The following is a 13,985-nucleotide window of genomic DNA, read 5'->3' on the forward strand; positions in this document are numbered from 1 at the left end:
CCCCCCCCCCCCTCCCAGACCCATCCCCCCGCGCCCCACGACCACCCCTCCTAAAGTCAAACCATTCCTCTCTTAAACTCCATTAAAAGGAGATTGGCTCCTTCTCTTGTCACACCAGCCCGGACCAGGGCAGTAAATCCAAGGGTGGAGAAATTATTTCGGCCATCGCCTACTGACTCAATGTATTAAAAGCCACGCCACCCACCATTCCCTAGTGGTTAGCACAACCCGGAAACGGGCGGGAGTACCCCTTGCTACAGGACAGGCACCTCCTGATAAGGAGTCTAAAAGATTATGCCTTGGGTAAATGTATTACCGCGGCAGCTGCCTCTACCACGCACATAGCAAACACCACGTTGCTTGCCAGTTATGCTGATGCACAATGGAACCTTATAGAAGCTCTCCAGGAGGTACCTGAAGCCGCAACAACCAAATTACTCCCCATTGTGGCCGAGGGCAGTCAAGTCAACAAATCTTTTAAAGTACCCTCTGGATACTTCGCAGATGGCAGGAAGATCCCTGGCTAAGTGCACACTGCTCAAACAGCACGCTTGGCTCCGTAACTCTGGCTTCAAGTCGGAGACCCAAGCGGCTTATTACCAAACCTATCGAAGAGTCGAATCTCTTTGGTAAAGCAGTCAGCGAGGCTCTGGAGACTGCCAAAAAAGAGCATGAGGCTCTTTAGTCCCTGCAACAGATCACACAAACACTCCCCCCAGAGCGGTAGTGGTTTCCACCGGTCCCTTTGAGGTCCATCCCGTTCCGCCCAAAACATGTACAACACAGGAAACAACTGGAACTCGGGTCAAGCATCCAGCGCCCCCGCCAACTATCGACCTAGGGGTCAGCGACGCGGGAAAGGCAGAGGCCCCAACTCCATGGGTGCCACAGCCTCTGGTCACAAATTACCTACGGATCCAGGTCCCCTCCAATGTCATCCTGGTCGGGGGCGTTTAACATCTTAGGGGATTACATCAGACCAGTGGGTTTTAAACGGTTGCCCATGGGTACTGCGTGGAATTCGCCTGACCGCCACAGTTCAGACCGGCCAGACAAGACGCCTGTTGCCAGACCATCTGCGAATCCTGAAACAAGAGGTGGGAGCACTTCTGGAAAAGGATGCCATAGAAGCTGTCCATATTCAGGTAAACAAGGGTATTGGTGTACGTACTTGTACCCAGAAAGGACCTCACCATGCGCCCTGTACTAGACTTCCATCCAGTGAACAAGTTTGTCAAACCTCAAAAGTTTTGTATGGTAACTCTGCAGGAAGTAATCCCATTGTTGAAACAGGATTACATGGCAACATTGGGCATGAAAGATGCATACTTTAATATTTCAATGTTGCCGGCGCACAGAAAATACCGAAGGTTAGAAGCACTATCAGTTCAAAGTACTCCCCTTTGGTATTGCCTCAGCGCCAAGGGTGTTTACGAAAGTCCTGGCAGTGGCGCACCTGCGCAGACTATCCCTCCCTGTTAACCCTTACCTTGACGAATGGCTCATAACAAGGGACTCTTACGAGACATGTCTAGGAAATACGCAGAAGACAATAGACCTCCTATTCAGTCTGGCATTCTCCGAGAAGAAATCCAGCTTAGATCCCAGTCAAACCAAACAATTCCTAGGTGCTCTGATTCAGACAAAGGAAGGTCTCGTTTTCCCCTCCGAGAGGGCTCTGAACATGCTTGCTCAGATCCCTCAATATGTAGCCAGTCGGGAAGTGACGGTACGCAAGGCAATGCGCTTGCTAGGTATGATGGCGTCCTGCATTTAATTAGTTCCCCACGCGCGGCTTCACATGCATCCCATTCAAAGGTGGCTCAACAGCCAGTGGTGTCAGGCCAGCAGACAATGGGAAGATCTGGTAGTTGTCTTGCCAGCCCTTGTTCTCTCTCTGCAGTGGTAGTTGAGGGAAAACCTTTGTGGAAGCCACTCTCATGACCCGTATCCCTCAAGGGGTCGGGGGCCCACATACTTCAGGAGACAGCGCATGGAGTGTGGTCCCCACAAGTAGCATCCAACCATATAAATCTGTTAGGTATTAGCAGTATTTGAGGCACAAAAAAGGCCTTCCAGACACCAACTGCAAGGGAAGACAGTTCTGGTCCTGACAGACAGCACCACAGCCATGTATTACCTAAACAAACGCAGGGGGGGGGGGAGGGGCACACACTCTCCAGGGCTATCCAAGCTGTCTCAAAACCTTTGGATGTGTGCTCTCAAACACAAGATGTTCCTGTTTACACAACACGCTCCAGGGGAACTCAATCTTCTGGTGGACGGGCTCAGCAGAGATTTCCCACTGACCTTAGAATACGAATGGCGTCTACACAAAGATAGTCTTCAACCTCTTCACAGAATGGGGCTTCCCAGAGTTGGACCTATTCGCTACTCGGGAGAAGGCCCAATGCCAAGCCTCCAGGTACCCCCAGAACCGATCCAAAGGGAACAGACTCTGGATAGCATGGTCAGGGAAATGTGTCTACGTTAAACCTGCCCCCCGTGTGAAACTATCCTGCCTGTACAACATGTCTCGGGATCGGGGAGACACTACACCCATGCCCGCAAACTCTGAACTTTACGGCCTGGCTCCTGAGGTCATAGTTCGGACACCTTCCACTCCCTCAGATGCATGGACATACTCAGGGAGGCTAGAAAACCTAACACTTGTTGCTATTCCAGTAAGTAGAAACGCTTTGTCATCTGGTGTAAAACCAAGGGCGTCAATCCCATTGACTGCTCGCCTACTCACATTGTGTTGTACCTAAAGTCATTTGTTAGGCTCAGGTTTGGTTTTTAATTCTCTAAAGGTTCATCTAGCTGCTCGATCACCCTACACTGTCACAACAGAAAGATTCATGGTGGAAGATACCTGTTAAATGGAAGGGGTTAAGACAATTCACCCCCCCCCCCCCCTTTTTAACTCCCATCCTGGATGGGATCTAAATGTGGTTTTGACCAGACTCATGGGGACCACCTTGGAACCAATGCATAAAGCAAGTCTAAACGACCTTACTTATAAGATGTCCTTCCTAGTGGCTATCACTTATATTAGAAGGGTTAGCGAGCTACAGGCCCTTTCTGATCTAGACCCTTTTGTTAGTCCACAGGGATAAGGTAGTTCTGCGCACTCATCCCAGATTTGCGCCTAAATTCATCGCAAAGTTCCATGTGAACCAATCGATCGAACTACCCACTTTCTTCCAGAATCCCACTAGAATGGCCGAAAGAAGCCTACACACTAGATGTGCTCGGGGCAGTCATGTTTTACCTGGAAACAACAAAACCACTGAGTAAGACCAATCAGTTTCCCGTTTCAGTGGCAGCTGGTAGAGAAGGGGATCTTGTCTCTAAATCAGCTATCTCAGGGTGGATTGTCAAATGCATCACACTGTTGATCTCTCTTGCTAAGAGAACTGCCCTTCAAGTCTAGAGCACTCTACTCTGGGCACTGGGGCTTCCATAGCATTCATTGCAAATGTTCCCCTTGAATCCATTTGCAAAGCGGCAACCTGGAGTTCTGTACACACCTTAACAATACAGTATTGCCTAGACACTCATTCTAGATCTGATGCTCAGGTGGGACAAGCAGTCTTAAGACCTCTTTTCACTACTATTCCTTCTCACAACCCACCTCTAACTCCAGGTACTGCTTGCTAGTCTATGCACAGCATGTGATTCTAAGCAGATTAACAAGCATCAGACGGCATGCATTACTCACCGTAATAGCATTTCTGATGATTGTATCTGCTTAGATTCACATGCACCCTCCCTGCCTCCCTGCTTGGGTTGGAAGGAACATAGACGTCAGATGTCTTTCTACTTAGCAGAAGAAATACAATCGGAGGGACATCTGCACGTGAGGGATTTTGGGTACACTACACGTCACGATAGGGATAGTGCTAGACACGCCTATGCCGACGTCCCCTTTCGGTCACCGAAAGACTAGATGCAATACTCTGCGGTTACCACTGGATGTCAGACCATATGCACAGGATGTGTATCGAAGCAGATACAATCATCAGAAATGCTATTATGGTGAGTAATGCATGTCATACAAAACCCAAGAATTCATGGGGCACTGCCTACCAGACCCTCATTGGTCTTTAACCAACTTGTGACTGAACGGAATCGGCTCTCCTCTCAATATGGGATGACCTAAAACAAATGCAAACTTAGACAACAGTACTGCCTTGATACTTCTAGACCTATCTGCAGCATTTGACAGTTAACCACAACATCCTCATAACGAGATTAGGGCTGGAAATTAGACACCGCCCTACTGTGGATCAAAGCCTTCCTAAATGTTAGGCAAGATTGTATGCATTACCCTTTGGGGTGCACTACAACACCCCTGACCTCATGGCAATAGGAACCCAACCTTTGGTATAAGTCTGTACAACAAAGGTTGTTAGCGTTTTGAGCAGCCAGGCTCATCGCAAGAGGGGTCATGTGAGCTGTAGGGGAGTTAGAGATTCACAGTGACAAGTATTCAAATAAATTTAACACACTAGGTTACTTGATTAAACCATTATTAATTTAACAGTTTAAGCCTTCTTCAGAAGGGAGCAATATAAAACACACAAATACTTTAAAATACATGCTTAGTTTTCTAAATCAGTAAGTACCCTTTTAGGATGGCCCACAGGCTCAACCTACACCTTCAGGTGACTTCAATAGCTTGGGTGCTGGGGACATCCATATCTTACTGTTTGCATTTTGAATACTGTTATAAGTTGGTAAAAGGAAAAGTTTATTCGAACAAGAGACCACAAATATTCTTAAGCGGGCAAATACTTTCGAATCTCCACAGCAGAGTCATTCAGTATAACGGGCTAGGTCAAAGTCAATGGGAAAACATCTTAAATAGGATGAAGCACTTCTGGTAGGTAAGTAGAAGGTCTTTGCATAATGTTTTAGAAGCCTTTGAAGAAAATAATGAAATGTAGGGCCACAAGCCGTTAGACTTGTGAGTGGTAGAAGATGCAAGCAACTCTACACCAAGAGGTAAGTTCTCTCAGACTATGTACATTACCTTTGAATTGAAAAAAAAGATGCAGCATATGACTTCGGTACCTCTGCAGTTCTCACTGTTCCTGGACCTCAGTCGTGGAGACAAGAGGGAGGACTTCTGGGGACTCCTGCACTGCAATGGGACGTCACTGCTCGCAACCGGCAATCTTCAAATCAGTGGCTGTTCAGTGTTCCAGCTGCTAGCGTCTACCGCAAATGGCAACACTGTGGTTCCTGGCTATTGAGATGGACTTTCCTTGCTCTGGGGTCCTGCACTCTGTTGAGGGGGGCTCAGTCTCGGTCAGTCCTGCTTCCTTGGAGTCCGGAGGATTTTCCTGAAGCTCTGGGCCAGCTTAAAAGCAACGCACACAATTGGGTGTTCCTCTCCCTGGCTATACAGTTTCCAGCAGCAACTCTGGCAATTCAACCAGCTCTCAGAAGGATGTCCAGGTGGCTTACTTTGGAGTTGATTGGTCCCACCAACTCAAGGGGAGATGTCCTTGCAGGGGCTTCTCTGTCGATACGAATTTGGAGTTTCAGCACAACAGCAGGACTTCACAGGGCAAACCAACGGTCCAGGAGTTGCAGCAGGCGTCCCCTTAAAGTTCTTCTTCGGTTCCTTCGTCCAGTGGTCGACTCTGCCTTCCAAGCCAAAAGCCTCGCCTTTTTATTCAGTTCTCTCATTCCAGCCTAGCTGTCAGTCACCCAGCAGGGTGGCTGTCCTTGCCGGACAGTCAGCAGGTCAATCGCTACAGTGTGCATTTGGATCTGCTAGGAGACTAAGCACAGGGAGTTTCAGGGCACCTACCTCACTTCCTGCCTACCCCCAACCACCTTTGAGCCAGAGGTGGGCTTCACTCGTGAATCCCGCCAAAGGCAAAGCGAACAATGGGACCAAACCTGGTTTGGTGTGCAGAGTAAAATCTCAAGAAGGACCTTTCCACAAAGAAATGGCAAAAAAAAGACTGGGCCCTTTTTGACAAATGGCACCCTTGGGTGCTTTACTGCAGCTGCGAATGCAGTCCACAGTAAATGCACACCACAGTAGTTCAAACGAAATCACTGCCACAGCCATTCAGTGACGAAAGGGTAACCGAAAAAAATGATACATGAGAAGCTAGACAAAGGGATACTAGGTAACCCCTCCAGCACCCTATTGTAAGATGGTGGTTGCTGGGTCTAGAAAGTTACAATTGTAAGTAAAGTCAATTTCGATTTACTACTCTGGGGAAACAGTTTATCCCAAAGAAGGTATTTAAACCTTGGGGAAATCTAAGAGACTTCCCTGTGCCACTGCACTGAAGGTGCTGTTTGAAACAATGTAAAAGATGATGCTTATGGAGATTGTCAGACTCCACAACCAAAAGAAACCCAAAGCTCAAATAACATTTAAATACGAGAGAGTGGGGAAAAATGGTCTAACTATCTCCAGGTTAAAAAAAAAACGGTCCTCAAAAATCCAGCAAAGTTGCTGGGGGTCTCTAAGGTGGAGGAAATTAGCACATTTCTGAGAATTCTCCCCAACAGATGGCGACAGCATACCCGGCGGCTCGGGGGCCCCCCAGCGGCGAAGAGGAAACGGCACACTACACTGCCGCACATGCCCTCCACCTTTCGGGACACAGGGACTGACGAGGCAAACGCGGCCGACGGCAGTAGCATTTCCTCGCCACCGTGAGCTTATCCCCTGGACGAAGTGGGCTGGTTCCACGCCATGGCGTCCTGCGCGTTAGAGCTCTTCCAGCTGATGCCAGAAGAGTCCAAGAAGGAAGATTTCCTTTACCAATGCCTTGAGGCCAAGAGGAAGACCATTCTGGCATTGCCTCTCCTGGACAACATTTGGGATGACGAGGAATCCCGCCTCGGCAAAAAGACAGGCTGGAAAAGAAGTACTGGGTGCAAGAGTGAGCACCCAAGTGAATGCAGTTGCATTCCTCGGTGGTCGCGGTGGCTCTGAGGAAGAAGTCTTCAAACCCCTCATCTCCAGCCTCCTTTCCCCTGGACAGTTAGGGGGAGGTTAGACACTGTAGGTAGGAAGGTAATCTGCTTGGCGGCGACGGTCAAAGCAGTGAATGCGCTTGCGATCCTGGCCACATATGACAGGGAGCTGTGGTATAAGATGGCCCAGCTGCTGGATTTTCTCCCAGATGACAAACTGGTTGAGGCGCTGAGATCCTCCCTAGAGGGCAAGGTGGCATTGGACCATGCCATCTCTGTGGCCCTGGATGTTGCAGACACAGGGTTGTGACAGATGGGGAATGGTGTCTGCCTCCGTCGTCGTGGCTAGTTGAAAACACTTTCGGCAGGAAGTTCAGGCAAGGGTCCTTGACATGCCCTTCGGGGACATCTCTTTGGGAAGGCTGTCGACAAATCGTTGCAAGCCATTAAGACCGACACGGAGACGGCCCATGCCCTTGGCATGCTTCAGGAACACAGTCCCTCTTTTTATGCCTCAGGGGGTAAATCCGGCCTGCAGGTTCAGCGATTCTGGGTCGTGCTATAGGGTTGCGCCTCTTCTGGCGAGCATGTCTGTCACCACTGTGTTTGACCCGCCGACAGTCTGAGAACATCCGGGTAACACACCTGCCTCAGTGATGAGGATCATCCTGCATCTGCACAGTTTGAGTTGGTTATACGGTTTCCTGCAGCACTCTGAGGACCTAAGTGTCCAGGTGGCTTACTGGTGAGTTGATTGGTCCCACCAACTCAAATGGAGAAGTCGCAGGGGCTTCTGTCGATTAGAACTTGGAGATTCGGACCCGCAGCAGGGCTTCACCCGGCAAACCAATGGTCCAGGAGCTGCAGCAGCTGTCTGCCTTCCAAGCCAAAAGACTTGCCTTTTATTCAGTTCGCTCCCATTCATTCCAGCCTAGCTCTCACTCACCCAGCAGGGTGGCTGTCCTTACCGGACAGTCAGCCAGCCAGCGACGCCAAAGTGCATTTGGGTCTCCAAGGAGACTAAGCATGGAGTTTTGAGCACCTCCCTCACTTCCTGCTCACCCCAGACACTCTGGTGCCAGAGGCAGTCTTCACTCCTGAAGCCTGCCAAAGGCGAATGAACAAAGGGACCAAACCTGCTGGGTGAGTGGCAGCTAGGCTTGAATGAAAGGGAGAACTATTTAAAAGGCGAGTCTCTGGACTTTGAAGGCTGACGTGACCACTGGAACGAAAGAACTGAAGACGAGCTGGAAGAGGACGGCTGCTGCAACCACTGGACCGTTGGTTTGCCTGGTGAAGCCCTGCTGCAGGTCCACCTCAACAGAGAAGCCCCTTCAAGGACGACTCCTTCCTTTTTGAGTTGGTTTGACCAATCGACTCGTAAGCCACCTGGCTACCATTCTCAAGGCTGGTTAGGTTTAACCAGGGAGATCAGCTTGTGTGCTTGAATTTACACCTACTGGAACTGAAGTGTCTTCAGCTGCATCTTGTTCTTCATTTTAAGGTACTGTGCCAACCCGATTGAGAGAACTTACCTCTTGCAGTGAAAGTTTGTGGAACTTTTCCCAATTTACAGGCCTAATCAGCATGTGACCCAACAAAGGATTCTTTTTTGTACAAACTGCTTTTGAGTACTTTGGCAAAGACTTTACCGTTTACTACAAGAACTGCTCTTTCCTATCCAAGACACTAGCCCATTGACTTTTGCCTAAGACTGTTGAACTGAATTGAGTCCTCTAGTGAACTGTAACTATTTGCACTGCCAAAGAAAGTATTTGTGATCTATTCTATTAACTTGTACCTTTGCATTCACCTTTAGTGACAGAAATGCCCGTTGGTTCTTATTTCAGGGGAGCTTAAATTACTCAAACCTATTGGTTTTGTGTTGACTTATATTTTTGTGTAATTTGCCTCCTTCTAGTGAATGTTTTCTAAATGATTGTGTAACAAATGTAGAAGTGTTTTACCAAGAATCCTTGGGTATAAGTGTCTACTGGAACCACTGTGATTGTAAGACCTCTGTAACTTCATTTACTGCTCACATTCCCTCTTGAGATAAGCCTGGCTGCTCAGCTCGCTACCCAAACTGTGTAGTACAGACTTGTACCGATGGTTTTGCATACACCTGTAGTCCTAATTGTATGTGGTGGTCCCAGAGGGTACTTATTGCATGCAATTCTGCCTAACAACCCTGAGTTTACTTCAATTGCTAGAACAATGTGGACATTGATGTATGACTTTCTGTACTTCATGCATTCTGAGGTTGTGGAAGGATAAAAGGTGAACATGTTCTTGGAGCATGTGAATACTTTTCAATCTCCCAGAGAAGTGTAGGCTACACCTTCCCCAGCAATAAAAGTTAAACGTATGCACCACCTATGAGGGACAGTTAAAACCAAAGTCAATGGATCCGAAAAGTCTGCAGGGAGTCGGGACAGCCAAAGTCAATTTGAACAAGGTCTGTGGAGCTGGGGCACTTCTTTAGATAGCACAAAAGGCCCCAGTCTTGTGTTTTTGCCATTTCTTGTTTGCAAGGTCCTTCTTGCGATTTACTCTGCATGACAAACTAGGTTTGGTGCCTTTGTTCGTTTTGTCTTTGGAGGTATTCACTGGTTCAGCAACTCTGCAGAGGGCAGCAAATGCAAGTCTCCAGTGAGATCAAGCAAGCTACACACAAGTGTAGTTAAGTACCGCTAGTTGCACAGTACCTTGAGTCTGAAGAAAGAGTATTCCTGCAGACCGTGTTCCTGGGCCTCAGTTTTGGGGACAAGAGGACAGTTGGGGACTCCTGTACTATGGTTTGGAGGTCGACGGCAGCAATGGGCACACTTCAGATCAGCAGCACTTCAGTTTCTGCTACTTGCAAGTAGCATCACTCCGGTTCAAAGACACCTTATGAGCTGCCCTTGCTTCTGGGGTCTAGCACTCTGAGTTGGCTCAGGCTTGAGTAGTCCTGCTTCGAAGGAGTCGGAAGATCTTCCTGGACCTCGGGTCTGGCTTAAAAATGATGCACTCTATTCTGGTGTTTGCCCTCTCGCACTCTGGCAGCAGTGAAGAATTACAGTTGGGGGGGGGGGGGGGGGGGCGGTGGTTCCAGTCAAGTTTGTCTTGTGGTCAGTTGGTCCCACCAACCCATGGGAAGAAGTCATCCATGCCGGGCTTCTCTGATCGATTTGAAATTTGGAGATTCAGCACTGCAGCAGGGCTTCACCGAGCAAACCAATGGTCCAGGAGGGTGCAACAGGGTACTCTTCCAGTTTCTTCGTCCAGTGGTCGAATCTGCCTTCATTGCAAAAGAGCTTGCCTTTTATGCAAGTTTCTCTTCATTCATAGCCTAGCTGTTAATGGCACAACAGGTTGGCTGTCCTGCCATCCAGCCATCAGCACTAGGTGCATTCAGGTAACTAAGACTAAGGACAGGGAGTTTCGGGCACCTTCCTGCCCTGCCAGACACACTGGAGCCTGAGGTGGGTTTCAGCACTGAAGCCTGCCAAAGGCAAAACAAACGAGAGTTAAACCTGGTTTGGTGCGCATAGTAAAACCCAAGAAAGACCTCCCAAGCAAGAAATGGTGAAACGGGAACACATTGGCCATTTTGACAAAATGGGCTCCCATAAGTGCACTACTGCAGCTGAGGATTCAGCCTGTGGTAAAAACACACAATGGTAGGAAAATTAAGCCACTGCCACCAGCCATTTAAAAGTAATGAGGGTAACAACATTTTTTACATAAGTATGAAAAGGGGCTACTAAGTAACCCGCCAGTACTTCCATATAAGATGGGTTGTACTGGACCTACATAGAAAAAAAAACAGGTAAGTAAAGTCAATTTTACTTTAATCTTTTCGTAAACAGTAGTTTACCCAAGAGCAAAGAGTCCAAATCAGATCTAAAATACTTGAGTGAGAAAAAGGTCTCTCACTCCAGGATTAAAATGAAGTTCCAAAGTCCAGCAAACGAGCTGGTGGATCTCTTAAGGTAGAAGGGAATTAGCACAGAAATGAGAATTCTCCCCAACACAAGGCCACCATTTCAAGAGGTACTTTTGCAACAGCTGTGCTCTTAAGTAACATCCCTCTTCCAGAAATCTACAAGGCCATCCGAAAGAAGTTAATTTAGTAAAGGAGTATTTGGTTGTCATGTTCAAACATGCTCCGAAATTCTGTCAGTTTCTCCTTGTGGCTTTTTTCACTGCTTCATTCAGCAGTCTAATTGCTTGATTTTGGGAGGTTCCATTGCTGATGGGAACCTTTATTTGACTGGAACAGTATCATGCTGAAGTCCCAAGAGACCTAAATTGCCTCTAGGTTTTATTATGCCTCCATGGATGGATGCTGGCTGGTGGATTTCAGATTTTATTTTAATTTTGTACCGATTATTTTATTACTAGAAATGACTAAAAGTTTTAAATCTAAGTGTGCGCTTTAATTCTTGACAATTAAAGAATGTTTGGTTAGTGCTTACCTATGTAGATGTTAACACTGTAGAGCATGGTTTCCAGGTCACTTAACTATTTCAAATTATTCAAACTTTTGTACTGTTTTTTTTTTTAATACTAACATCAAGTTTGCGACATGGTTGTGTAAAATTGCCCACATATTTTCCTCCTTCTAAAAGGCACTCTGCACAACGCCTTCCTTGCTACCGTCATTAACACTGTTTGGTGTTTATCACCATGAGCATGAAGGCTAATGGGTTGCACCCACCTTCCCCCCCCCACCTCCCAAGCCTTAACCATGTCCTTTTCTGGCCTGGCCCACACAGTTTTGCTTTGTTTTTCTGCTGTTGGCATCTGTTCTTCGTTGACATTCTTCACCATTTGTAGGACGTTGGTGTGCTAATAACTGTGATCCTAGAGACTGCCCTTGTCATGGTACTAAGGACAAAACTCCAGGGATTAAAGGTACATCTGGATTGATCAAGGTTCAAATGTGTGTGGCAAGATGCTGGATATTTGGCTTTGGAAACCATCTTCTTAAATGCAGAGCTTTGGGTTACATTGTTTAACAGCTTGTTATACTAACACCATTGTTTAGAGAGTCTGAGGGTAAATCCTGTGGATATTGAGAAAGCAGACTAGTAACATTGGCCAGCCACAGCCCTTTTAAAACCCTTATTTCAGGGTAGCAACTACTATTGTAGCTGGATTGGCCTTTTGATGCCTCATCTGTCCCTTGGTAGTTGTGGGATTTGAATTGTTCCATCTGCTTCACTTGTATCTGCCTCACCTTCAACTTGTACTTATTCTACAATTCATCTGCATTCTATTTTAAGTGCCCATGATGGGTCAATTTATTTCCCCATACATTGTAATGATTGCTAGAAAACCCCATTATCGCCAAGAATATGAACTCCTTGAAAGTATTAAAATCCACTTTTGGTTTCCCATCACTATTATAAATGGCTCTTGTAAGCATCAACTTTTGTGGCAGTTTCAAAACTTTGCAGAAATGTAATGATTGCACCCTACATGAAAACAAGCTGCCAGCATAGCTCACAAAAAGCATGGTTTGGCAGCAGGCACTCTAATTGTCCAACCCCTTTCCTCAGACTGATTGCCTTTCATTACCAGAGTGTCTGACTTTTATCAATATCTCATGGTTTCCCCAAAGTCGCTTTACAAAATGTACTGTTCTGCAAGTGACGTTAATGGTCCTTTGTGATTGTACTACTCAGGCTTAATTTTTTTTCTTTTTCTCCTTGCTCCATCTCTTGCAGGAAAGCTCCCTATTGTGAATGACAGTGACGAACTGATTGCCATCATTGCCCGGACTGACCTGAAAAAGAACCGTGACTTTCCACTTGCTTCAAAGGACACCCGGAAGCAGTTACTGTGTGGCGCAGCCATCGGTACCCGGGAAGACGACAAGTATCGTCTCGACTTGCTGGTGCAGGCTGGTGTGGATGTGGTCGTTTTGGTAGGTTCTCTAACACTAGTCTTGCTTTGACTTTAACCTCTAATTGAACTAGAGTCAATCTCTTAGGTAAGACTTTCATATCGATGTTAAATCTTCCTGACCTGTCTGCCCCAGAACATTTTGCTTTGACTAGGTAACTATTTTACCTTGTTCCTAGGTGCAGGGTAATCTGTTTCCCCTCTCACCTAGTCTATTGCTTTTTATGGATGGCCTTTTTTTGTCTCTACATAGTTGGTTTCCTACAACTTTTGGGCTTAGGCTGGGTTGCCCCAATGGCCTCCCCTGTTAATTATTTTCTTGTACTTGAGTGAACAGTTCCCAAGTAGTAAAGTGGGATTTTCATCCCCCTTTACATTTTATATAGATAGCCAGCACACCCCACCTTATATGGAGTGTTGGGGGAATACAATGCATACCCCTTTCTTACTTGACCGGTAACATTTTGTTACAATTGCAAGATTCCTTGAATGGCTGTTGGCAGTTTAACTACTTTAGGACTTTTAGTCTTGATTACTCGCAGACTTCTTAATTCAGCCTCAGTAATGCACAGAAGGGCCACCATTTTGATAAAATGGTGGGTTCCTTTTTTTCACCATTTCTTGCATACTTGCTGTTTCTGAGCTCTTCTCCTGCCATTCTAGGTGGTAACAACCTCAGCGGCTGTTTCGTTTTTGATGGGAATCCTGTGGATTCCCCGCCGAGGCTCAAAATGCAGGTCTTCCTGAGTCTAGTGGATTTCATCAGGCTCTGGGTCGTTTTCGGAGTGCCCAGATTGATTGCAAAGAAGGGCTACAGCAGCAGGCTCCTGTTAGACATCAGGCTCTGCACTACTGGAGATCACGATGCTCTGCAAACTGTCACCATAACTTCAACAGCTGATCACTATGCCGTAACTCCTTCACGTGACAGAAAACTGAATTGAACAAATAAGTGTTAACGATACCACGCCACACTCCGTACAGAACCTTATGCAACAAAATCACGCGCTATAAACAAGTGTTATTTTTAAGACCTACTGTTTCCAAAGCGTATCCAAAGTACCTCGAGCTCAACCTTTAACTTGTTGATTGATGAGAGGAACAAAGGAAGTACTTATCTGAATTAAAATTGAAGG

At 46.8% G+C, this 13,985-nt stretch overlaps 1 protein-coding gene across 7 annotated transcripts in view; it reads left to right on the forward strand.

Annotated features, from left to right (window-relative positions):
- Nucleotides 1-13,985, forward strand: part of IMPDH1 (inosine monophosphate dehydrogenase 1) — a 971,605-nt gene that overhangs the window by 621,138 nt on the left and 336,482 nt on the right. For 4 of the 7 annotated variants that reach the window (XM_069629571.1, XM_069629572.1, XM_069629574.1 and 1 more), the window contains exon 8: nt 12,672-12,871. In XM_069629571.1, coding sequence (XP_069485672.1) covers nt 12,672-12,871 — 200 coding nt within the window. Of the gene's footprint in view, nt 1-11,778; nt 11,857-12,671; nt 12,872-13,985 lie in introns of all 7 variants that reach the window. The other 3 variants (XM_069629569.1, XM_069629570.1, XM_069629573.1) reach the window with 1 other exon arrangement.

Source organism: Ambystoma mexicanum, chromosome 12 (genome assembly GCF_040938575.1).
Source record: "Ambystoma mexicanum isolate Mex_15411 chromosome 12, UKY_AmexF1_1, whole genome shotgun sequence".
NCBI classification, from domain to species: Eukaryota; Metazoa; Chordata; class Amphibia; order Caudata; family Ambystomatidae; genus Ambystoma; species Ambystoma mexicanum.